Source organism: Mustela nivalis, assembly GCF_964662115.1.
Source record: "Mustela nivalis genome assembly, chromosome: 1".
In the NCBI taxonomy this organism is placed as follows: Eukaryota; Metazoa; Chordata; class Mammalia; order Carnivora; family Mustelidae; genus Mustela; species Mustela nivalis.
This window is the reverse complement of record NC_139020.1, coordinates 142701326-142726533: the sequence shown is the minus strand read 5'-3', so window position 1 is coordinate 142726533 and position 25208 is coordinate 142701326. Positions and strand designations below refer to the sequence as shown.

The 25208-nt window shown below is 37.1% G+C and overlaps 1 protein-coding gene across 1 annotated transcript in view; it reads right to left on the bottom strand.

Annotated features, from left to right (window-relative positions):
- Positions 1-25208, bottom strand: part of RBMS3 (RNA binding motif single stranded interacting protein 3) — a gene marked incomplete at its 5' end in the record, with an annotated part of 521563 nt that overhangs the window by 33409 nt on the left and 462946 nt on the right. Inside the window, one exon of the mRNA XM_082723921.1 lies at positions 23192-23239. Within this exon, the coding sequence (XP_082580047.1) occupies positions 23192-23239 (48 nt within the window). The remainder of the gene's footprint in view (positions 1-23191; positions 23240-25208) is intronic.

Sequence of the window (25208 nt, the reverse complement as noted above, 5' to 3'; positions counted from 1 at the left end):
CAAAAATATTTATGAGAGGCAACTATGTTTATCCAATGTCCTCCTTCATGAATTTCATGCCCACGTACAGAAAATAAAAATATGTGGCTTTGAATTTCATGAAAATTATCCTTAATTCTTATCTAAAAGTATATTTACAAAACAAGAAGAGAAACTGAAAAAGAGGGATCAATGACCAAACTGTAACCCAAGATCACGTTATAATAAACACAGATTCTAGAAAAAAGATAGGAACAATGACAAGAAGGAAGGTGTCGTCATCCTTTTTTTCTTACCCATTCAGCAGCCATTTCCCCTTCTTAATAGGAACCTGGATTTCCTGTAAGAATCCCTATACTTCCTTCTCCCAGTCATGTAGCATGAATGCAGTTAACTCCACAGTCGGGGAGTAGATGAGCGTAAAATTTCAGAGTTAGTGAGACTACAAAGATGTTTACTGGAGCTTGTGGGAAAGAAAACCCATGTATGTGCATGCACGCGTGCTCGTGTGCGTGTGTGTAGACTTCTAGAAATGACTTTTGCTCTTCTCTGGCACAGGATAGTGTGAGTATATGGGGTCATTGCTGGGATAGCCATTCTGCTACTAGGACAGGGGAGTGGGACTAGGTATGTCAGATTGAGGTTGTGGAATGTAGATGACTGATGTGCAGCTGTATAGAAAGAAAGCAGGTCTTTAGTGACATCATTTGAGACATTAAATTAAACTATTGTGAGCCGAATGCTTGAATATTCCTGTGGTTGGGGAGGTCATATGAATTTAAACTAAGAAATTAGGCAAAAGAGAAAATGAGTTTAAAAAAAACCCATAACATTATCAACTCGGATAGAACTGGCCAAAACCAGAGCAGGCCAGAGTAACAGAGGCCTCTGTGTTACCACGCCTGTTACACATTTTATCCTCTCTCATCCTGTCAGTAAAAGTTGCTGACGGAAACTTCTCTGACACTGACAGTTGGCTATCTCTTTTAAACATTTACCCAAATTTAGTTTGCATAATTACTTTAAATATTTTCCATTATTATTTACAGCATCTCAACACTGTTTCTTAAGCAGGAGATTCCAGTTGGCAGAATTTTCTGAGATCCCTGCAGAAACTCTTCTGGAAAATGGCGGGCACTATTATACATCTGCCTTGCAGCTTCATGTGGAAACAAGGAAACAAGCTGCCACAGTGCCTGAAACTCCAGTACCAGGGTTAAATATTAACATATTCAGAAAGTAGTAGTTTATCATATAATAGCCCTCAGGATGGAGGTGAGGAAATCCTGAGAAACAGGCTCAGGTCAGTTTTGATGAAAGAAAGACCTATAGATTACTCTAAATTGAATGGATAAGCCCCAGAGATAGGAAATTCTAAAACAGTTCTTATAAAAGCCTAGGAGAAGAGAATATAAAATGGAGCATGATTGTAATAAAGAATACAGAATGATTCCAAACTACCACTTTATTTGTACCGACTCTGCAAATGACACTAAATACTAGAGCTATTGTATCCTGGTACCATTTCTGCTATCATATCACTGGACTCTCCTACCTGGCTGGATTCCCCATACCTTTCCAGTTTTCAATAAAGGTTTGATTTCTCTGGATACCACTCACCCAACTTGTATGTTCGGTTAATCTTGGAAGACTGACTTTCCTAAAACGAAATCTTATATAGTGCTTGTGTCCCATGTATCCTATTTCTATCAGATCCCTTATATAATTTCTGAACTCTAATGTTAAACTCCACATTATTTTTTTTCTGTTTTTAAGTATTTATTTAAATTCCAGTTAGCTAACAGAGTTTATATTAGTTTCAGGTGTACAATAGAGTGATTCAACTCTTTCATACATCATCTTGTGCTCATCAGGACAAGTGCACTCCTTTCTCCCCATCACCTGTTATACCAATAACACCCCTCCCCACCCCTTTCTCATAATCATCAGTTTGTTCTCTATAGTTAAGAGTCTGTTTGTTGGTTTGCCTTTCTCTCTCTCCTTTCCCCATTGCTTATATTTTTTTGTTTGTTTCTTGAATTCCACACATGAGTGAAATCATATAGTATATGTTTTTTTTTTTTTTCTGAGACTTATTTCCCTTGGCATTATATTTTATAGCTCCATCCATGTCATTGGACAGGGGAGGATTTCATTCTTTTTATGGTTGCATAATATTCCATCATATATGTATACCACATCTTCTTTATCCATTCACCAATTGATGGACACTTGGGGTGCTTCCATATCTTGGCTTTTGTAAATAATGCTGCTATAAACATTAAGGTTCATGTATCCCTTTGAATTAGTGCTTTCGTATTCTTTAGATAAATACACAGTAGTGTAATTACTGCATCCTAAGGTACTTCCATACGGATTTTTGAGGTGCTTCCATATAGTTTTCCATGGTTGAACCAGTTTGCATTTCCACCAATTGTGCAATAGGGTTCCCCTTTCTCCACATCCTCACCAACACCTGTTTCTTGTGCTGTTGACTTTAGTCATTCTGACAGGTGTGAGGTGATAGCATAGCTCATTTTTGATTTGCATTTCTTTGATAATGAGTGATGCTGAGCATCTTTTCATGTATCTGTTTGCCATCTCAATAAGTTATTTTAAATATCAAATGTTACGTAAGAGTGAAGCAAAGCTGGGTGTAACCAGATCTTCTTTAATAAGCACTGCAAGAAAAGCCTTCGCTTTTTACTCTGGGGTCCTTTGATTCAGGATCTCCCAAATTTTATTCCATAAAAGGAGTGTTCCATGGAATTTTTGACAGGTGTTCCACACACAAAGTTATGTCTGAGTAAACAAGTTTTTAAAATGAGGGGATAAACCAAGCAATGTAGATATTTTTATCATGGGGGTGAGGGTCCCTTGCTTTCTTTTCCTCCTTCCTTCTTTACATTCACCATTTTTTCCCCTGCAGGGCATCTCTAGGAAGGCAAGTACAATTTGCTACACTTCCCAAATGTGCTGGACCTTAGAACTTTTCTTTCTTTCTTTTTTCTAAACACACTAACATTTCATGAGACTGAGGTACATTCTCAAGTACCCTGGTTTTAAGCTTGACTTTACATTAGAATCACCTGTGCAGTTTTAACATAATATTGGTGCCTGGTCCCACCTACAGATAACCTGATCTAATGAGCCTGGAGCATAGCCTGGGTGGTTGGAAATTTAAAGCTTCCCGGGTGATTCTAATATGCCACAATATTTTAAATAGGCTACCCTAGGAGTTGTTTGGGAAGTTATACTTAAATATGTTCCATAAGGAAATCTATATTTCACATAATGAATAACAGATTAATCGGTTTAAGTGATACATTCAAATTCTGTACTCTGTATTTCTATCATTCTTCCTTAGAGTTTTATCTCACATTAGGAACAGGAAAGTGGGGCACCTGGGTGGCTCAGTGGGTTAAAGCTCTGCCTTTGGCTCCGGTCATGACCCCAGGGTCTTGGGATGGAGCGCTGCATCTGGTTCTCTCCTTGAAGGGGAGCCTGTTTCCCCTCCCTCTCTCTCTGCCTGCCTCTCTGCCTACTTGTGATCTCTGTCTGTCAAATAAATAAATAAAATCTTTAAAAAAAAAAACAACCCAGGAAGGTAAAGCAGAGACATATATGTATGTGAGTGCGTTTAGTGTATGTGTATATATGTATACATATGTGTATGTATCCCCAAAGGAATTGTAAACAACTGTTTATATGGGAGGTAAGTAAGACATGGAATGTAGGTAAAAAATATTCTTCCCAGTTGTACACAGGATTCTTTCTGCGGCACTGGCAAAAAGAAGGAGTGGGGTTTGTGGACAGGAGAGAAGAGTACAACTGTCCTCATTAGCAATGAGGCACAATGAGTCTGTGACAATGAAGGTCATCCTGGGTGTGAAATTAGGAACTTAGTTGAAAGCTGTCTTTGAAAAACTATTTCATATTTTAGGAATACAAACAGTAAATAATCAAGATTATATGCTGTCAGTTATAAAAAGAGCCTTAGTATCCAAGTACAGTGTAATCCCTTTAGCTGTATTTGATACCAGCAGAAAATAAGAAGGGCTAATTTAGTCACTGTTCTAATTACTAGAGGCTCAAAAGAATGTTCTAGAGAGGAAACTGTTGACAGAGTATGATAGCTTCTATGTATTTATATATATTGCATATGAGTCTTGTTCCTTTTAAAATAGAGCTTTAACATTACTAAGACCTCCCTGAAGTAAACACGTAGCTACTTTGGGTAACTAACCATACCATAGTGAATGTGCACACCATGCAAATATGCCGACTCATTTGATTTCATTTTCCAGGATTTCCTAAATCTATCATTGTAGGCCATGAATCCTGATAGTCTGAGTAGACTGCATAAATTCACACAGGGATTTCACTGGTTCTCCCCAAAGGAGCCATTATACTAATATTCCAAGTCAAATTTTGTTGCTTTAAAAAAAAAAAAATCACACGGAAGGAAAAAAATTATACAAGATAACACCAATGCATAATAGACTTCTGGGAGGAAGAAAATAGTTTGAATAATGGAGGACGATTAACATTCTTCTTTTATTCCACCACCAGTTTTGCTATTTCTGTTTCCTTAATTAGTCCAATCTTTCCCCCTTCACCTGCTTGTGACTGGCTGGCTGGCTTGGAGTAGTTTTCAATCTTGAGTGCGCATCATAATCCCTTGGACGGCTGATAAGAGATGATGATAATGGGCCTCAGTATTGTGTTTCTAACAAGTTTTTAGGAGGTGCTGATGCTACTGGTCTAGGACCACATCTCAACAACCAACAGCAGAGAACTAGAAATGTGAGGTCCTAAACTTGGAATTTTAGAATGTGAGCAGAATGAAGTATCTATTATGACTGTTATAATTTCTCATCAAGCTGACAGAGTATCAGCTGCCTTTTCAGCTCCGAAGAGGCCGCAGAGAGAGCACTGAGGGGCTGAGATCTAAATGCTGGTTTCAAAGCTCTTTTCATCCCTGCACTGTACACTGCCTGCCCAGCACTCATAAAGAGTGGGGTCCTTGTGCTGTGCTGTCATGTTGTCATGTCTTCTTCTCCTGTGTGGTCATTGAGAGTGGGCTATGGTGAGAAAAAGTGGTGACAGGAGATCACTGCAGAAGTGAATGCAAAAACTGCACTTTCCATGCTTTAACAGGAACCCTTTGGTTGTATTATTTATGTTAAGACTCATTGTTTTTTTTTTTTTAATTTTTTGTATTTATTTGACAGAGAAATCACAAGTAGATGGAGAGGCAGGCAGAGAGAGAGAGGGAAGCAGGCTCCCTGCTGAGCAGAGAGCCCGATGCGGGACTCGATCCAAGGACCCTGAGATCATGACCTGAGCTGAAGGCAGAGGCTTAATCCACTGAGCCACCCAGGTGCCCCAAGACTCATTATTTTAAACATACAAATTAGTGATTATGAAGAAAGTCCGTGAGGTTGACGTGCTTTGCTGTGCCTGAGTGGTTGCATTCTACAATGATGAGCTTCCCAAGGAAAGGTGTTTTAGAAACTGGGCCTTATACACACTTATGAACTTTAACATCACATGGAATTAGTTCTTCAAAAGAACGTGAAGCCTTAAATGGCTTGGGTGATAAGTACAAATGCCAGTGGTGGGAGTTTTAATGCAAACAGACACCTTATGCTATCAGCTAGGGGAAAATAATTCAATTGAATTTAGGAGATTAAAAAACATCCTCAAATCTTGCCTAAACTTGCCAAGTTCAAGGCCATCAATCAAACATAATTTCCTAAAGGAATGAAAATAACAGGGCAGTTTTATCTGCATGAATGTTAAAAGAATAATAAAAAGTAAACCCAAATAGAATGGCTGCTTATTTTGTACTTATAGTCAAGAAAAATCAAGAGGAGAAACATCACTTTGAGAGTAAGGAGTTCAAGAAACTAAAACCTACTGATAGGAAAAATCAAAGAGAGAAGTTTTCAAAAGACAAATGGATATTTTATCCTATGAATACTGTTAATCTTCAAGAAATTTCAATGTCATTTAGAAAACATTAGTTAAGTTCCTTATGGACTGACAGGATAAATTAGGACAAAACACAATGAGAAAGAGAGACAGGGAAAGAGCAGAAACTTTCCTGCTAAATGAAAAGGTGCCTTGTTTGATCATGGTTGAAAATCCTATTTAAGGGAAACCAGTCCTATGTCCACTGGCTGGCTGCCTTTCTTAAGTAAGCTCTTAATATAATAGTGCATCACTAATGGATTGGGCACAGTGCTTTTCCATCGCATTAATGAAAAAGAGCTAAAGGCCATTACTTGTCCTGATTACCAGTCACAATGAGTATGGGGCACCTGGATGCATGTCTTTTGGACAATATGCAAAAGGTATGACACAGGCCATTGAAGAATTAACACACACACACACACACACACACACACACACACACAAATGAAGCAAAGATGCTATGTTATTAAGAACAGTCAGTTTGCAGTGCTGTACATATGAGGGACCTGGGCAACAAAAAGGGTATGAAAGTACTTCCAGAAGGTGACTCTGGGGAATCAATTATAATGATGTTAGTAAGATAAATGAATATGATGGTTATCTAGGGAAGACAATTAACAAAATGAAATCTTCCAGATAAGCAGTATTGCTGAAGGGCAGTCATATTTCTAACAGACACTTTGTGGGTTTCCACCAACATTTTAAATTATTTCATTAAGACTTCTTTCCTAATAATTTCATTTCCTCCAATTTTTTTCCACTTTTTCTTATACCTTCTTGTTCATGAGATTTTCCTATCCTGTTCAGAAAGCTCTCTGCATTTAGTCATTCATTCAAATTTCCAAAATTATTGGGAATTCTGTTTTCCTTTTACTATTTTAATTTTTTCTGAAGTTAAGTAAGCTTAGGATTATATAGGTGTGTCTACCAAATCAGCATTCTTACATGTGGGCATCATTTATTCAACCAACAAATATTTATTAAATACCTATTTAGATGGTGCTGGGTAACAGGGAAGTAAGGTGACCATAAGTAGTCCCTGCTCTAAAGGAGTTTATAGTCTTGACTCAAGAGAGAAAGAAAGAAAATTAAACAGAAAATGATGATTCAGCATGTTAAATATTATGATGAAGATACTCCAAGGAACTTAAAAAAATAAGAAAAATGCCATCTCTAAGACAAGATATAAGAAAAAAAAAAAAAAGGCAGGCACCGAGACAATTCCTGGAAAACAACCCCAAATTAGCAAATTGAAGAGTAAAGGGAAAAGCATTAGACATCTAGACAGAGCATCTAGATGGACAGACAGCTCATAGTTATATTTCCACTTAGGCAAAGACCCTGGAAGCTTGGCCCATCCTGCAAATTGAAAACAGTTATGCCTGGAGCACAGAGGTGGTGAGAGATGAGTGTGGAAAAGCAGACAGGGGGATCATGAAGGACCTTGTAACAGGGGCTAAGTACTAAGGAGGGAGTTTTAAAGGTTGTGGAAGGACTTGAAGCGGTTTTAGAAAAATGACACTGGTGGTTGTTGAGGGAAGGGATTGTGGTGGGTTAAAACTTGAATCAGCGGGGCGCCTGGGTGGCTCAGTGGGTTGAGCCGCTGCCTTCGGCTCAGGTCATGATCTCAGGGTCCTGGGATCGAGTCCCGCATCGGGCTCTCTGCTCAGCAGGAAGCCTGCTTCCTACTCTCTCTCTCTGCCTTCCTCTCTGCCCTCTTGTGATCTCTCTCTGTCAAATAAATAAATAAAATCTTTAAAAAAAAAAAAAAAAAAAAAAAAAAACTTGAATCAGCAAGACCAGTCAGATGGATGCCCTCCTAATCCTGTCAAGGGACAACAGTTAATTAGAGTATCTCTCTGGGGGAAAAATTATACTAAATTTCAGGCCTACTAGAGAAAATTCAGGCCTCTGACTAGCTTTGTATTGCCTTCACATTTGATCTTCCAAATTTATTTGGAGTAAAAGTCAACACTGAAGTCTGTCCTTGAGGGTGAGATCTTATTTAAAGACTTCTATTTTCATCAAAAAGTTGAGCTTTAGTACAACAGGCCTAATCAGACTGGCACAGTTCTTGAACTCCAAAGCTCCAGGGACCTGCAATCTCAAGACGGGGTGGAGAGGTGGTGAGGAAAGTACTGTATTGTCAGGTAGAGCACAACAGGTGTTAGCAGAGGACTTTGAATTTTCAAACTAAAGTGACATCACATTTGGCTGTGAAAACTGGGAAGAGATTCATGGCAGAGACATTGTTAAAGATGAGTGAGATCTGACCAGCAGAAACTGCAGGTGTGGTGGAGAAGAAGTTCCAGTAGAACTTGCACAGGCCAAGCAAGAAAGAAAGTGCTCATAGCCTAATACATCCTACAAATAACTGTGATCAGAGGAAGTACAGAATTATGGAGGGATATGGTAGGAAAAGCAGTTGGAAGAGTAACTTGAGGATTATACCAGGGCAGTCTCGAACTCAAGGCTGTTAAGTCCTTTTTAACTCTTGTACCCTTTGAGCTGTGGCTCATGAATAAGAATATTATATACTAGGAGTCTCCACTCACTTATTTAATTATAGCTCAGCTTGCTCCCAAAAAGACTTTAAGGCAGCTTCCAAAATTGTACAATATGTTGTAGTATCAAACAAGTGAGGAAAAAATGAGTCAAAGGGAAAAAAATAAGATGAAGTCAGCAAGGCTAATAAAATATATGCCATTAAAATTCATCAGTTAGTTAGCAATGGATTACATGATACTGTGTCCATTAGGTAAGAAAATAAATCAAAGCAGAGAAGAATAATTTGCAATATGGAGGCAAGAGAGACATTTCTTTCACAGGTCAGAAAAGACCAGATACTGTATAGTTTAAGGAGCAAAAGATCTAAAGTAAGCAAAGTCGGTTTCCAAGGGCTATTATTATAGAGTCCTTCAAATCAGAATGAATGGCATTGTGCCAATGCATACTTGAGAAAAAGCTATTTTTCAGGGGGGGGATGGGACACAGAATTACAGGTAAGACAGCTTCTTCAGCTTAATCCAAGGTTATAATTTAAAATAACTAAGGAGAACGGATATATGGCATATTATCCAAATATTCCTCCAAAAATATTATTATCCTTTAGCCAAGGCTCTGAAATATATGAGCGTTAGTGATTCTGGAATTGTACTTCTTGACAAGGACTTGGAATGTAGCTTTCTTTCCTGTTGGTAACACATAAATCCCAAAGCTGAATTTGGCATGGGATAGATAGTGTCAAATTGAAGAAGCTAAGAAGAATTTAAGAAAACCCACTCACTCCACCCAAAATAAACCTCTCACTATTTGGAAGTTAGCTGCAGGAAAGATAAGATTCTTCTCAGAAGAAATTTAGGTCTGCACTCACACAGAGAACAATAAGCAATCACCATTGTGGTTCTACAGTGTGAGGCAGTTTTTAGCACCCACGTCCCTGTGGGGTAATCTCTGTAAATTATCCATAGCTTTGAGTAGTGTTAACATCTCTGGTATGCACTGGCTTGTTGCTGTTAGAAAAGTTGACTTTAGATTCAGAGATCTAATCTGTACCTTCTCTCTGGCAATAAAAGAATAGAGTAGGGGTAGTCATTTACTAAGGTAACTCCTAATTGTTATGTTAAAATCATATCCTTGCAAATCATGTTAAAGTAAAATGTTAAGCTCAATGTTTATTCAGGCAGCTGTGTGAAGGCTGAATAAGAAAGGGAAAGGCCAAGTATTGACATTTCAATAATAAAATTAGAAGGTAACAGGGACCCAATCTGGACTGGAGTGGTAGAATGGAATGGAAAGATTAAAAAATGGAGAGCAGATTCAAAGTATATTGTGGAATTTAAAAAAAAAAAAGGAAAGCTGCATGTGGGGAAGAGAGAGCCAAAATGTCTTGGAAGAAAAATGACTTGTCAATGTATAAGAGATTTTCAACTCTACTCCAAGCTCAGTTGAGTATTAAATCATATGATTCTCACCCAAAAGGAAGAGCTATATATACTCCAAGCCACTGTCAAAGAATATAACAATCCTAAACTCATAGATACACTTAATTTTAAAAATCTTGTCTTAGAGAAATAGTACTGAAAATGGTTTGCTTGAATCCTAGGGAAGCCTGTGGGAGAAAGTAGACTGGGAGGAAAGATTATGAGTCTTGAATTGTGAATATGAAGCCTGGGCTTCAGAGAGCCAGCCAAGGGTGGGGGGATTGGAAGGGGATGTTGGGAAGTATCTAGAAATGGGGGCATGGAACTCAAGGGATGGAATGAACAATAGAGATTTGGAGGCCATCTGCAGGATGGCTAAAGCTAGGGAAGAAGATGACTTCACTGAGGAAGAGAGCAAAGAAAAAGAAAGTGCCCTAACACCAGTACCCTGGAAAACAAATCGAATCCACAACTTTTGTTTTTGTTTTTGTTTGAGCAGAGGAAATGTCATCAATAAATAAGTATATGTTGAAGAAGCTGTGTGGGATCACTGCTGTAAGAACATCAGAAGTTAAGACATGAAGACAAGAACATAGAAGGAAGGGTTAACATTGACAAAAAGAAGGCCATGACTAGACAAAATACAAAGGGATAGGAAGTGAGAAAGAATGAAGAAACAGACATTCGAAGTAAAGAGAAGACATTTGTGGGAGATCAGGTCAAATACAGTATCCATCTTCTCATAAAGGAGGAGGTAGCCGTCTTCTTAGTATAAATGGCAAGACTTGTGTATGGAATTTGAGAAGGTTGAAAAGTTTAAAACAGCTGAAGGAGCATAAATATGAGTGGGGGATCCAGCTGATCTTATAAAGAATCATTTTGTAGAGGACACGGAAACTTCCTTACTGAATGGTTGTGACAATCAAATGTAACCAATCAATTCACATAAAGTACTTAGCACAGCATCATAAAGTATTCATTGTGCACAAAGATTCATTTTTGCACTAGCAGTACTTTTCATATATACTCAAAGCTTATGATAAATAAAACACATTTTGACCTATCTCATGTTTGTATTGACCTTTTATCAAGGCCATTGAATGTTCTGTTATATTTTTATCAGGCAACATTATAATTGCCCTTTAGATAAGAAAAGAATTTATGGAAATCTTTCAAATGATCTTTAATTAGCTGGTAGCTATTAGCAAGGTCATAGTATTCCCAATTAAATAATTTTTAAGAGTTATCACCAATCATCAGACAAGAACCGTCGATGACTGCGGGATAAAGGACAGAGGGACGCAAGGGCATTTTGCAAACCCAAAAACAATTAAACACCTCCCTTTTCTGTCTAATGTGAGTGACTACAGCATCATAACCAAAGACAACTCTAGCTTTGCTTTGTTCCTCTCACTGACTAGATAATACTTACTAATACACCCAATCATTCAGTTGTCCCTGCCCCCACTTCCTGACAGCACCCAGGGCAGAAACTACCACCTCCTGAAGCCCTTCCCAAAGTCATACTGTGACTGTGAGTCCCTCCAAAGTCCCTCTTCTGAGATGTTCTCTGGTTCACCTGCAACTTCTCCCTTATTTTTCAAGCTAGTAAATCTAATTTTATTTGACTATAGTTGGTCTCTGGTCTTCTTTGTCTAGTAGGCTTTAATCTTCCAGAACAAATATTTCAAAAACCTCAACAATTATTATTTTTTTTTAAAACCAACTCCACATATTTGATTTGCTAAAGTAACTGCTCAATTATGAATGAAATTCCCATTTCCTGAATCTGGAGTCCTGTGCTTTCCCAGATCTAAGTCTCTTGGGTGGACTGCTGGATACAGAGCAGGCACATAAAGTAATTAAATTTATGCCTTATAGGGGTCTGCAATCCATTACCCTGAATCCAGCCCGATTCTGCTGCCAACTGAAATATGTCCATTGCATGTAAATTAAAGGGCACCATCGGTTTAAAATCTTTTCAACTTTTTGATTTTCATTTTTAAGGAAACTTGATGGGAAACCTGATTATTGTTTTTGATATGTAGTATCTAGGTCAGATAGCTGATAGCTTTGCAATCAATATTGTATCAAAGCTAAATCACAGTGAATGCACCAAAGTGCACAGTTCAGACAAGTAAAAAAGGACTGGCCTGAAAAGAAGTAATATACTGTTCATGATATATTCGACATCATCAAAATGAATAAAAGTTAGTGGTAGAAAAAAGGAACATATAAGCAGCATCTTGGGTGACAAGTGGACTTCAAAAATTATCACCATGATTTCGGGAGGAAAAAATATTTTGTGATCTGCAACTTGGGAAACAAATTATCCCCAAAAGCAGGAGATCTTATTTTAAATGCACATTTAAAGGTGTACATATATGCAAATATAAATATACATATATAATTACAATTTACATATATACATATATAAAACTCATGGAAGTTAGACTTAATATCCACATGTAATTTAAGTATATTATATATGATCTCAGTTTCAAACATATTTTATCAATTCCCTAAACCACAAGAGACTGGAAGGCTCCCATTAAATAAACTGAGAAGATTTTAGGTTGTGCCAAGTGCTGCGTGCCACGGACACAACATATCATTTGAAATGTGATTTCGAAATGGGCAGTGTTAGAAGCAGTGGTCAGCTTGTAATGGAGATGTACCATCTGGTAGGTGGATAATGAATTCACATAAAAAATTAAGACTGACTTCAGGCTACAGAATTGTTAAAAAAAATTCGAAGCCACTTTTATCAAAGAAATAGGTTTCTTTTAACTCTACCATAAATACCATAGTGCTGAGATATAAGAATAGAAGTGGGGAAATTTTTAGAGGTCACCAATGCTATCACTGCAACTGATCTAATCATGACAATCATCTTTATACTAACACACTCATGTTTTAGTGGTCTTTCAATGTCTCCCCAATATTAGATATAGTGAAAGACTATGCTGTTAATGTCTTAGCAAATGACACAAGCTGCGAAGCAACATTTCAAAGAACTTAGAAAAGAATTAAAAACACATATGATAATTACGTAATGCACGCTTGTTTAGCTTCACGTGCATGCCTAGGACTCAAAATTGTAACGGTAGCTCAATTTTGTCACCTTTTCTGCTTGCCATTGTGAATATTATTTTCTCATGTTGTTACAAAAGCTTTAAATTTTATTTATTATATTAATCCAACTAATAATATTATCATAGTTCAGACAATAAGAAAGATAATATCATCAACTCTTTTGATATTTCTTCCATTGTTCGATATTGGGTTTGGGAACTCTATTTTAAAATAGCATTGGTTCAGTCAATCTCTTATGGCAAATATCCAACATACTTCCCTGAATGCAGGGCAAGGAAAAGAAAAGGAAGCCTCCGTTATTTAATATCTATTATGACTCAGGCATGTACTAAGTACTTTCAATAGGTTCTATCAATCCTCAGCCAAGTACACACAGAGAGCTGCTAATGCACTATCTGTACTTAAGGGGGGGGGGAGCTAAGCTTCAGAAAATTTAAGTGAAATTCATTGTGAAATAATTATTAAATAGTTAGACCAGGAATCACATAGCACCTTCTTGACTCTCAAAGCCATTTCTAATTATTATACCATCCTTTTTCCCATTCCGAGTTGCATGTGTGTGAATAAATGAAAACTGCCTGCTGGCCAATTTTTTAGATCAGATCAACACATCATCACAATCATCTTTCATTTTATCTTACCACTGAGACTTGATAGCACACCAACTTCCCTGAGCCCATTTGCATTTTTTCATTTACGCTTTTTACCATAAAAATAAGAGCTTTTGTATTTCCAAGTGAAATCTATGAAGGGTTTAAATAATTAAGCACTATATTAAAAAGCACAATTAAAAACACCAGCAAATCAATGAAGAGTCCAGAGCAATCAAGAGAACATGCCACTGGGAACGTTTGCAATGCACAGCATCTGACGCGAAGCATCCTGAAAGCCAAGGCCAAAAGGGAAATAGATTAAGTTATGCGCTTTAGAATGTCAGTTAAAAAGAAGGATATCCGCTCATCTGGAGAGAGATACTTGCCGAGGCACTGAACTCAGGCAGCAATTCATCATCGGCTTCTTTATATAGGGAACATTGGGTGAAATAATGGACAATTACTTCCACTGTAGTGTCTCTAGAAAGCTAGCAATGTGGTTTAAGTGTGTGTGTCAATGTGTCACCCCTCTAAGAAAGAAGAGGTTAAAACATTACAGTTTAACTCTGAGAAAGCATTTCTATGGGGATGTGCAATCATACGGTTCAGGTATTTTGCTTTCTGATAAACTAATTTAACACAGAGTCTAGAGAAATGTTGGCTTGTCTGTCAGGCCATGTCTCTCCAGGATCAGATGTCTCAAGCCCACCTCTGGCAAGTGCTGCACACGATAGTCAATTCAGGATTGGATTCTCTGGCAGGAACCTCCCGTGCCCACTTTGTGCTGTTGATTAAAAAGGGAACCATGTGCTTTCAGGACCAGATGTGCTGATTCCCGCACATGCAATTAGCTTTCTTTAATATTGAAACTCGTCTTGAAAATGCTCTCTCCCTTGGCTGCCATCACAGAGGTACTGCCCTAGGGGATGGTTGGGGTATTAAGGGATGCTATGTCCCTGATGCTGTGGAATGCCCTAGGCCCATGGCAGCCACTCTTTGGAGGGATTCTGCTGCAAAGAAATAGGACCTTGGATGCTGTCTCTCCATGTCTTGTGTGTGCTGCCTCACCCAGGGAAATTTGCTCTGACCCCCATCTCCAACCCTCCCAGGCCTGTCCTATGCAGTGTTAAGATTTTTTTTAAATGATTTTATTTATTTATTTGACAGAGATCACAAGTAGGCAGAGAGGCAGGCAGAGAGAGAGGAGGAAGCAGGCTCTCTGTTGAGCAGAGAGCCTGATGCGGGGCTGGATCTCAGGACCCTGGGATCATGACCTGAGCTGAAGGCAGAAGCTTTAACCCACTGAGCCACCGAGGTGCCCCTGCAGTGTTAAGTTTTTAGAAGAAACCAGGAAAGCTTCCCTTCACGTTGAGTGCAAGGCACAATATAGTACTCAGACATGTGGTTACCCAGGGGAAAACAGAATAGCTAGCTAGTACTGACAAATCAAGAATGACTTCAGTGGACTCCAGTCAACCACAGTGGCCATGAGAATACCAGCCTAGGTGGTGTGACAGAGATGTAAAATATATTTTTTACTACAAATCTGTCTGGATGACATAGCTCTTTTCTTTTCTATAAACCTCTAAAAGCACAGAATTCTAAAAGCTGTCAAAAGGATATTAAGCAGGATATATATTTAATTTTCCTGGTTGATAATTCCCCATTGTTGGTACATACAAATAAGGCCCAGGAAGTCCAGAGATGATAAGTATGTGAAAAAAAATTTTTTAAATGTACTCAGAGTTTTAATACTTCAGTTCCACAAATAATTATGCTGTATACACTAAAATATTAAGAAGTTTTTCTCTCTCTGTCTTTATCTAAACCTCTCCCATGTCTGCCTTTCTGATATTCCATATGTCTTCAATGAAATTAAAAAAAACACAAAAATGCCAACTTTAAAATGAAATGTACTTCATGCTTATTTATAATGTCAGTACACTATTTAACTTGGAATACTTGTGAAATGAATTGATAAGAGCAGTCTATATAACCCATAGACCAAATTCAGCATGTTGACATTTTTATAAATAAAGCTTTATTGGTATATAGCCACTATCATCCATTTATACAGTCTGTGGCTGTTTTTACCCCTAAGGCAGAGTTGAGTCATTATGATACACTGTATGGCCGTCAAAGCCTAAAATATTTATAGTATGGACTTTTACAGAAAAACTTGCTGGATTAGAAGATAAGACAAAAATTTCGCATCCTTGTCTTCCAACTCCTTCCATACCCATCCCCCCAAAACTGGGCTACCTTAGTGATATTTATTTATCAGAACCATTGACTGACTTAAGCTCCCTTTAGTTATCAGTTACTTGAATAAAGCAATAAACCACTATGGCCCCACAGGAAGTCTTTAAGGCTTTATTTTTGTAATGTAGTGAACAGTATAAATGCACTAGCAGGAACACAATAACAGCATGCTCATGCCTATTTGTCAAATACTCATACAAAGTGTGTTCTGCAAACTGCTTTTATGATACCTGTCGCATGCTGTGTTATATGACAAGTCATTACAGCCCAGTGTTCTGTTGTCAGATTCTATGTTCCTTGAAGGAAATGGGTACATCTCTATTTTATATCATCCAGTCTTGGTTCTTTGTCGTACTCTGGGAGCTCATAAATATTAGTTGAATGAGTGAATAATAAGTAGAACAAAGTCTCCCTTATTAAAATTTATTGAAAAGAAACAATCAATTAGTACATTTAAACAAATGCAATTTTGTAATTAAAATAGATGCACAATATTTGAGCAAAGAAATGAAACCAATTTTCATGCATGGCTTGTAGGAACACATAACTCTGTGTCAGGTCTTTTACAGTAAATACAATTTAATGGCTAATTGTTGCTAATTGGAGGTACTAATGGACCTAATTTTTAATTAAGGGATGGAAATCATTCGTAATTAGCTCATGGTATCCATGAAAACAAATTTTATTTAGAGCTTGAAAAATGGTTTTGTTCTTTCAAATAGCTCAAATACACCCCTGTCCCCAATTAGGGGCTAGTTTTATAAAGTGATTCCCATACCAGAAGAGGCAGGCTTCAACCAAATCCTTGGTAGACTATCACCAATTCCAAATTAATGCAATGCATTACTTTCTAATGCAAACTGATGTTACTGATTAGCACAGACAATGTGCAGCAAAACCAGCATACTATTTTCACAATGAATTTGGTCTAAATCCAGGCAAGTACCCCTGTGAAGGACTTCATTCTTACAGCATGACTCCCTGGCTAGGAATCTGACACTCAAGTTCATATTTGACCACACTGAGTGTAGCTGTATGGTGATTTACCTATGCCTTTCCTGTGAAGCCTCATTGTGAAGTTACTCTGATAACGTTGACTATTCTCAACCTGTTTTAGCTGGTATGTAGAAAAGATAAAACAAAAAATGCATAATGCATATATGCCCCAGAAGTTCTATGGATTCCTATAAATGCAGTTTTGGGCTCCTTTTTTTTTTTCCATTTTTTCCCAAACACAGGTTCAAATTCTGAACTCTAAGGTTTTTAGAAAAGAAGAATGACTTTTGGTTCTACTTTGGTTTCCTGTCCATAGTAGTCTTGCTTGATTTCTTGATGATGCCCTTCATGGAAATTCAGCTCAGAGCAACTGAGATAAAAATCTGACAAAAATTATCAGTAGTTTTCCTTTGTTCCTCATAAAATCCAACTGTGAATAGAAAAAAAATGATGTTTTACTTGCCATTTTTTTTCATTGAAATTTGCCTAAATGGGAGCACCTTTTAAAAAATTATAATTGTTAGGGCAAAGAAACACTAAAAAGATAATAGTTTCCTGTGATTTTGAATGAAAATATACATGGTAGTTCCAGCCTTCTGTCTTCTGTCCTTGAAATAACGTGGATGAGGTGTAGCAGAGACTTTGACAAGGAAAGTTGAGTCCCGTGAAATAAATCTAGGACTCCATTTCCAAACTGTAGACAGTTTTTTTGGACATCGCCACTCTTGATTCTCTCATATTCTTCCAGAATTATTTAAAAAAAAAAAAAGAATTCACATTTTTACTATTTACCTAAAACTTTTCCTAAGCAAAGTATCTCTTAAGCTAAAGCTGAGTGTTTGATGACATTCAGCTCGACATTCAAATTCACACTGAAGTGCCTATACAGCTGCTAGAGTAAAAAGTACAAGTTTGAGTCCCTATACTCCTAAAATCATTGGCAGTAACATGACAATACACAATTCAGACCCTCAAAAACACTGATCTGATACATGTTTCTGCCTTTAATTAGATCTATATTCCAAGTGTTCTGGAAAGAACTTCATTCTTAAAAATTCTAAGAGGAAAAGTCTTTAGTATCTTTATAACATGTTCCAGAAATATGTCCTATCAGTGATTGACTGACACCTTATTAATGTCAAAAAACAAATAAACAAACAAACAAATCCAGACTTACAAAAATACCCACTTAAACAGTGGTCTCTTATGTTCATATTGCTTGATTTCTTTAACCTTTGGCACCTTCACCTCAAGTTCACCTTTGGCCACCTTCTTCATGACCTTGACTTTGCCAAGAAACAGTTCATTATTCATAATCTTAAACCCAAGTCTTTTCTGACCACTTCATATATATCCTGGAGACCTCTGTTCTCTATATTCCCTGTTTCTCCCTCTCTCCCATCCCTATGGCCCACTTTTCTCTTTCTATTGATCTGGAAACTATGGTTTGTCACTTAATCACTCTCTTGCCAATACTGTCAGCACATATTGGCCTTTTTCTCACTCCAGTCAGTAAAACCTTAGCCCTGGATTAATCTACCTGTCTGCCTTCTTGGCTACTGATCACTACAGCAGAAAATCAAACATCCTCACATATTGGCAACACAAAAATCCATAATCTTTAGCTTCTAATGGATCTCCAGTACTGCCCCTCAAACTTTGTATATATTGGTGGTTTGCTTTCTTACTTCACAGTTCTCCAAATCTCTTTAAATCCCTTCTCTTACCATTTCCTACTTGTTCTCAGAAGATGCCACTTAATACTTCACATAAAAACAAATAGTGTTTATCTCATAATAATCCTTTAATATCCTATTCCTACACTGACAGACTTATAAGTACATATATCAAGCCTTCCTCCTATCTTCCCACATTCCCACAAGAGATGTCTGCCTTCTTCAGTGACCTAGTTCTTTCACTCATGCCCTTTATAAGTGACATTTTCAAACTTTAGAATACTTTCCTGGCTCCTTTATGTCATAACCAAATACTTCTCATCTAAAAACATCTAAAAAAAAATCAGAACATCAGTCAATTCCATTCTCCATTCATTTTTAGTTTTATCTTGTCTACTCTTCTTCAAAGTCAAATGTGCTAAGTTTCTGGCACTTGCTGCATCTACTTCCATACAGGACATTCACTGTTTCTACCTTTCCCATCCAGTTGCCCATTTTATATGTTTTCTGACCATTTTATATGTTTAAGATTCTGCCTACTTCTCTTCATTCTAAGAACATTCTCTGGGTAACATGACTTAATTCCATGTTGATATCTCTAAAATTCATCTCTAGCTGGCAGCTGTCAGAATTCTACGTTCCAGACACACACATCCAAATATTTATTGATTATTTCGATTTGGATGCCTCACAGACATCCAAAGCTCAACACATACAGTCCTGAACTTGGACTCTTTCCTGCCAAACTTGATCCTCTGTCCTCTGGTTCACATCACAGCAAATGACACCTCAGGCCACTGAGTTGCCAGCAACTTAAGGAACTACCTTTAAATCTTCTCTATCTTTCTGTTCTGACAGCCAGTCAGTTAATATATCCTAGGTTTGCATTGCATTCTCATTTCCACATCTTGAACAAATGCCAACTTCATTTTGGGCTCATGTTCTTGAGTTCTGGTCTCCTTTTCTAATTTTATGTCTCTTTATGTCTCAATGTATTCACTAAACTGTATCCAGGGTCATGTCAGTCTCCAACTTAAAACCATTTAGCATTTACTGCCATCAAGATAGACTTCAAGTAATCATATCTGTTTATTTTGCTCCAGCTTATTTCTCCAGGCCTGTTTTCTCCACTCCCAATCTCTCTCTATGTGTTTCTATGCCATTGGACCATTTATACTTCCCTGAATTTTCTATGTCCTGCTACCCATGAGCCTTTATACATGCTGCAATCTTGGTCTGAAATTTTCCTTCTCCAACTTATTTTTTACTTGACTAATCCCTAAATCTCCTTATGTCTCCATTTAGAGGTTTCTTCCCCTTTTTCTGACTTCTCTACTATATGTTGATTTTTTTTCTTTTTGCCATCATAGCACCTTGTAACAAGAATGACTAGAATAGCTATTGCTAATAACACTTGAACACTTATTTTATGCCAGGTTCTGTTCTAAGTGGGCTATATCTTTTTTTAAAAGATATTATTTATTTATTTTATTTTAGAGAGAGAGTGGGTGCATTGGGGGAGGGGCAGAGGGAGAGGGTGAGAGAGTATTAAGCAGATTCCACACCCAGTGTGGAGCCGAACTCTGGGCTTGATCTCACAACCCTCAGAATTTTCACCTGAGCTGATATCAAGAGTCAGGTATTTAACCAGCTGAATCACCCAGGTGCCCCATGGGCTAATATATCTTCATACCTCTAATACTCACAACAACTTTATGAGATAATTTTTATTATTTTCTCAGGTAACTAATATAAGCAAATTCCCAAGTTTCTAGAACTTGTGACATAAGTAGATTCTGAATTGAGGCACCTTATTGAAAAATTTATAAACTTAAACATATATTTGTCTACATAGAAACACTTTAATCCTGTGTTATAATCACCTGTTTGTATCTCATTTCCTACTTCAACCTTAGGTTTTTAGAAGGAAGTTGTATATCTAGCACCCAACACAATGATGGCTATATGGTATGTTTCCAATAAATACTATTTGAGTAAATAAAAGAACAAAGTGACTTGTGACTCAAAGATGAGCCTTTGCCTAAAATCAGATTTACCCTGACCTAGCCTTGGTACCTGTATTGTGACATTTCATCCCAAGAATGCCAAGTACTTGCTATCATCTAATCACCTCATATACCTTTATTTCTAAGAGTTTACATATCCTGTCTCATTCCCATCATGTACCTTACCCATTCTTGCCCAACTACTAACATCTTATTATCCTTCCAAATCCAGCTCAGAATTTACTTTATTCCTGATCTTATTAGATTCTAGATTTTAGTTCCTTCCTACATTGTACATTTAAACATCACAAACAATGACAACAAGAAGAAGAACAACATTAAATTAGGCCATGGTATTTTTTAACATTGGTCTATTATCTATTCATCTTTGTATTCCAAGTACTTGCATGTAGTGGCTAGCACTCAGAAGGTGTTCAATAAATGTTTGATGGGTTGATCGAATGATAATTAGGTTGGGTTATGTCTCTGTAGATTACCAACCAGACATCTTGAACTCAGGTGCATTATGGCAGTTTTGTCAGCTCCAACACTGGCAAAGAATTTATTATTATTTGAGTTGTCCAGTGTGGGCATATTTGGAGATATGAGAAGAAAGTGTTATAACACCTTTGCCCATTTTACTCTCCTGATTTGGTCAAGGGTTGGGCAAAGGATACACTATTTTTCAGAAGTCATTCAAGTTGTGCCCACCAGGATAATTAACACACTTCTGGAAGGTAAGTAGTCTGTTTTCATTTAGCTATAGATCAAACATGCCAAAGACGTCTATGCAAATTCGTAATATGTCAAACCACCAATCCAAACTTGTATGGGGGAAGGGACTGTGACACTCCCATCCTGCCCCCATCTTATTTTTTCTGTTACTTCCGTATTAGTCTCTTCTTTTGTACTCTACGGCTGGGATAGTAACACTTTTTTTTTTTTTTTTAATTCTAGTGATATCATACTTGGCTTTTCTAACTATTCTATGTGATTATTGTTTTTATTCCTTAAGCACACACAAAATTGCTGGGTTAAGTTTCTCCAAGCACTACTTTGACTAAGTAATTTCTCTGCTGAAGAACTTTTAGTGGTACCTGTCTGTCTATGGAACTAGGTGAGAGCTCCAAGCCAGATGTCTTGCCTCAATTGATTTGTGTAAGAGCCCTACCTATGACTGTTATCTAGCAAATGCTTTTGATGTTTCCTTGCTGTTGTTTTTGTTAATTTTGTTCTTGAAAGTGAAATCGTACAACTTAGTTGAAGGCAAGTTCCAGTTTTTGTCTTCCACTATGATTAATATTGGTGAATTATCAAGAGTGGAAGCCACATATTTAAAAAAGTCAAGGCTGTATGCATTGAATGAAGTATCTTCCCTTCCCAAGCATCACATATCCTAAATGAAATAGGCATGTTAAGCTATGACCGGTAATACACTTTGGGAAAGATCAGTGATATTTTAATTAATGACAATTTATAGAGTTTTCAAGAGGACCAAAGTGACTTCACAGCTGAAAGCTAACTGATTGTTTCTCAACTGAACTTTTAAGATGCGTATTCAGCCATGAGCATAATTTAAAAAGTCCACAAGACATGAGAAACAGATTACTCTTCAGATGCTGGGTCAGGCAAACCAGGTGGTCAAGAACACAGTGTTCTCTGCTTGAAAACCACCGTTCACTTGCCAGACTTTACTGTCCCTTGGGCTCTTTCATTCTATTTCTGGCCTTTGTCTCTTGCTCTGTCACACCAATGCCCTTCTTGGTTTAGATTTTATGTCCTCATCATCTAACACATCAAAGGATCAGAGAGTTCAAAGCTCCTCAGGCTGGCAGTATTTTATTTAGTTAAAAAAGTCAACAAGAATGAAAAATCGTGCCCATTTTCCTCTTTGCAAGAAATCAAAATTCGAAATTAAGGTGAAAGCACAGAGGATCTGTGCCATTCCAAATAAAAACCAACCTCTTCATATACATATACCCCTTATAAAGTGTACCACTGAATTTTACAAAACAATTTAAATGTTGTTAATTAAAATCCTCAAGATGCTAATGCATTCTCAAATCAATCTCTGCCGCTTTGTTGTACAAATGGAACACTGGCAGCTTCTCTTCCAATATCCAAAATACCATTTATAGAACAAATTTGAACTTTTAATTCATTCAACAAACAATTATATCAAGAACCTACTATGTGTCAGATACTACGCTGGGTGTTGCGCAAGCAAAATGGAATGACTTTCTGATTTCAGAAGAATTCTGGTCTCTAAAGCAGTGCTTCTCAAACTAGTTTTTATTAATCTGTGCCCTCTTTTGATAAACATAAATATCCTTCTCCCACTTCCCAGAAATTCTGATGAATCCTTCTCACACTGAGATTCACTGATACACAGAACATAGACTCTATTTTCTGTGTATTCTTCACAAACCAAATATCTTTGAGCTTTCATTTTTTATTTCAAGAGCAACATACTCATGTTCCATATGCAAAACTGGATTGGAATATTAAAGATAAACTTTTTTGAACCACATATGCTATCCCGCTGTCAGTCCCAGAACTGAAATTCAAATTCCTTTACCCAGCCCTATTGAGAATCACTGCTTTAAAGAGTTTTGGAGAAAACCAGGCAACCTCCATCTCTCCCCTCCAATCAAATCTTAAAGGAATTAGAATTTTCCTACCTGACACAACAGCTGGTGGAGTATCATAATCCTGTCTTGGGACTGAATCTTTGAATGAAAAGAGCATGAGAAAGAATGCAATGAAGTACAAAAGAAAATAAAATAGAATCTTAGCTCTAAAATGTGGAAGTGCCCACTGTATGTCATATGGTTGCCTAAACCCCCTGCCTTCAAATGCTCAAGGCACTATGACCCCTAGTTGACAGTTGATACAATGGTCCCCAGAATTGCCACAGGGTATATGTTGTGAGGCCCCTGTGTGACCTGCTAGGGCAGTACATTCTATCCTAGGATTCCATCATCTTCCTCACTCTGTCATCATTTTGGCCCCTCCTGGGAGAATCGCTGTGAAATTTTTACCCTCTCTGGTTGATGCACATGTTCTAAAAAGCAGCCCATCTGCAAAGGGCCCAAAACACAGTGTGAAATGAAATTCTAGAGAACAAAAGAAAGAACTAAAATTTTTAAAGAGATAAATAAAAAATGTGCATATTCCCACACTCTATGAAGATTGATACATTTCTGAAATCGGAATTTCATTAGTAATCACTCAGCCCTGGCTCTGATCCCAGTGACTGTTGGGCAAGGCCAAGAAGCTTTGTGGGCTAAAATGGTGAGAGCAGAGATAAACAGAGCAGAATCTATTCAACAGATGACTGCTGTCTTTTTCCAAAGTGTCATAGCCTTGGAAGGGGCAAATAGTAGATAAAAGTTAATTTAAACTACGTGACACCCGTTTCCAAATTTCAGGTTATGTGAAAACAAATATATCTGATTTTTTAAAAGATGAAACTTCGGCTTAATCTAATTCCTTTAGTCAAGGATCTTAAAAAGGAAAGTGGGACATGGCCTATGGCCCAAGGCCCCCCTTCTAAAAATGGAAAGTTCTCATCTAGCCCTAACTTCCCTTAGAGGGGCAAACTGTGTAAAAGGGACCAGATAGTACTCACGTTCAAATAAACTGCCAAAACATGATTAAATAGATGATTTTCTGTGACCCTTATTCTAGACACATGTCCATCATTCATTCCATTTTCAAATCAAAAACCTCAAACTTCATTTTCCCACCTCCTTGATAACTGAATTTGGACTATCACAAATGTCTCCATTTAATCTCCTAGGCCTAAAATGATTGATGTTAATCCCTCTCTCATGAGCAAATGGCATGTGAGAAGATAGATTAAGACTTGGACATTGCAAGGCACCTTGGCCAGCAAAACCCAACATGCATCAAAGATTCAAATGCAAATAAACCTTGGACATGAGTTATTTGGTGTCTCAAAACAGGTATGTGAATGTGAGTTCATTGTAATCCCAAATTGAGAATAAGTAGAATCATTTTTAAAGGAACTTCAAACATTTTATTAATAGTGATAGTATTTCCTAGTACCTTAAAAAAAAAAAAAAACGAAAACTTCAATCACATATTATTGCTATAAATAAAAAAAAGTTGATTTTATGACCCTGTCACTAGTCATTTCCCAAGAATATATTTATAACATTTAAAAATAAATCACAAGAGTAAATCATGCTCATTGTTGAATACTTGGACAATGTAGAAAAGGATAATGATTAAAATAAAAATTATCTCCCATCTCATCATCTGGAAATAACCACACTTATTTTGAATTTCTTACAGCCTTATTGCATAATTTTTTTCATAGTTGATACTATATTTCCACATGTGCAAATTTATATCCTGCTCTTTTGATTTAATATAATAATCTTTTTTCCTACTTTAAACTTATAACTTCATGCTGCCTCACATTCTGGTTTATGAATGGATTATAATTTAATTAATCATTCTTCTTTATTAGCCATTATAAAGAACATAGGGCTGGATATTTCTGAGGTCTAAAGGCTTTTCTGTTATTTAGAATATCTCTATAAAATAGCTTCTCAAAACTCTAACTGCGTGGTGAATTGGAAGAGCTGTTTTGAAGTGTCTTGACTTGCTATTCAACTGATATTTTTACAAATTTAGATTTCTATCATCCCACTGTCAGTGATTGAGAAT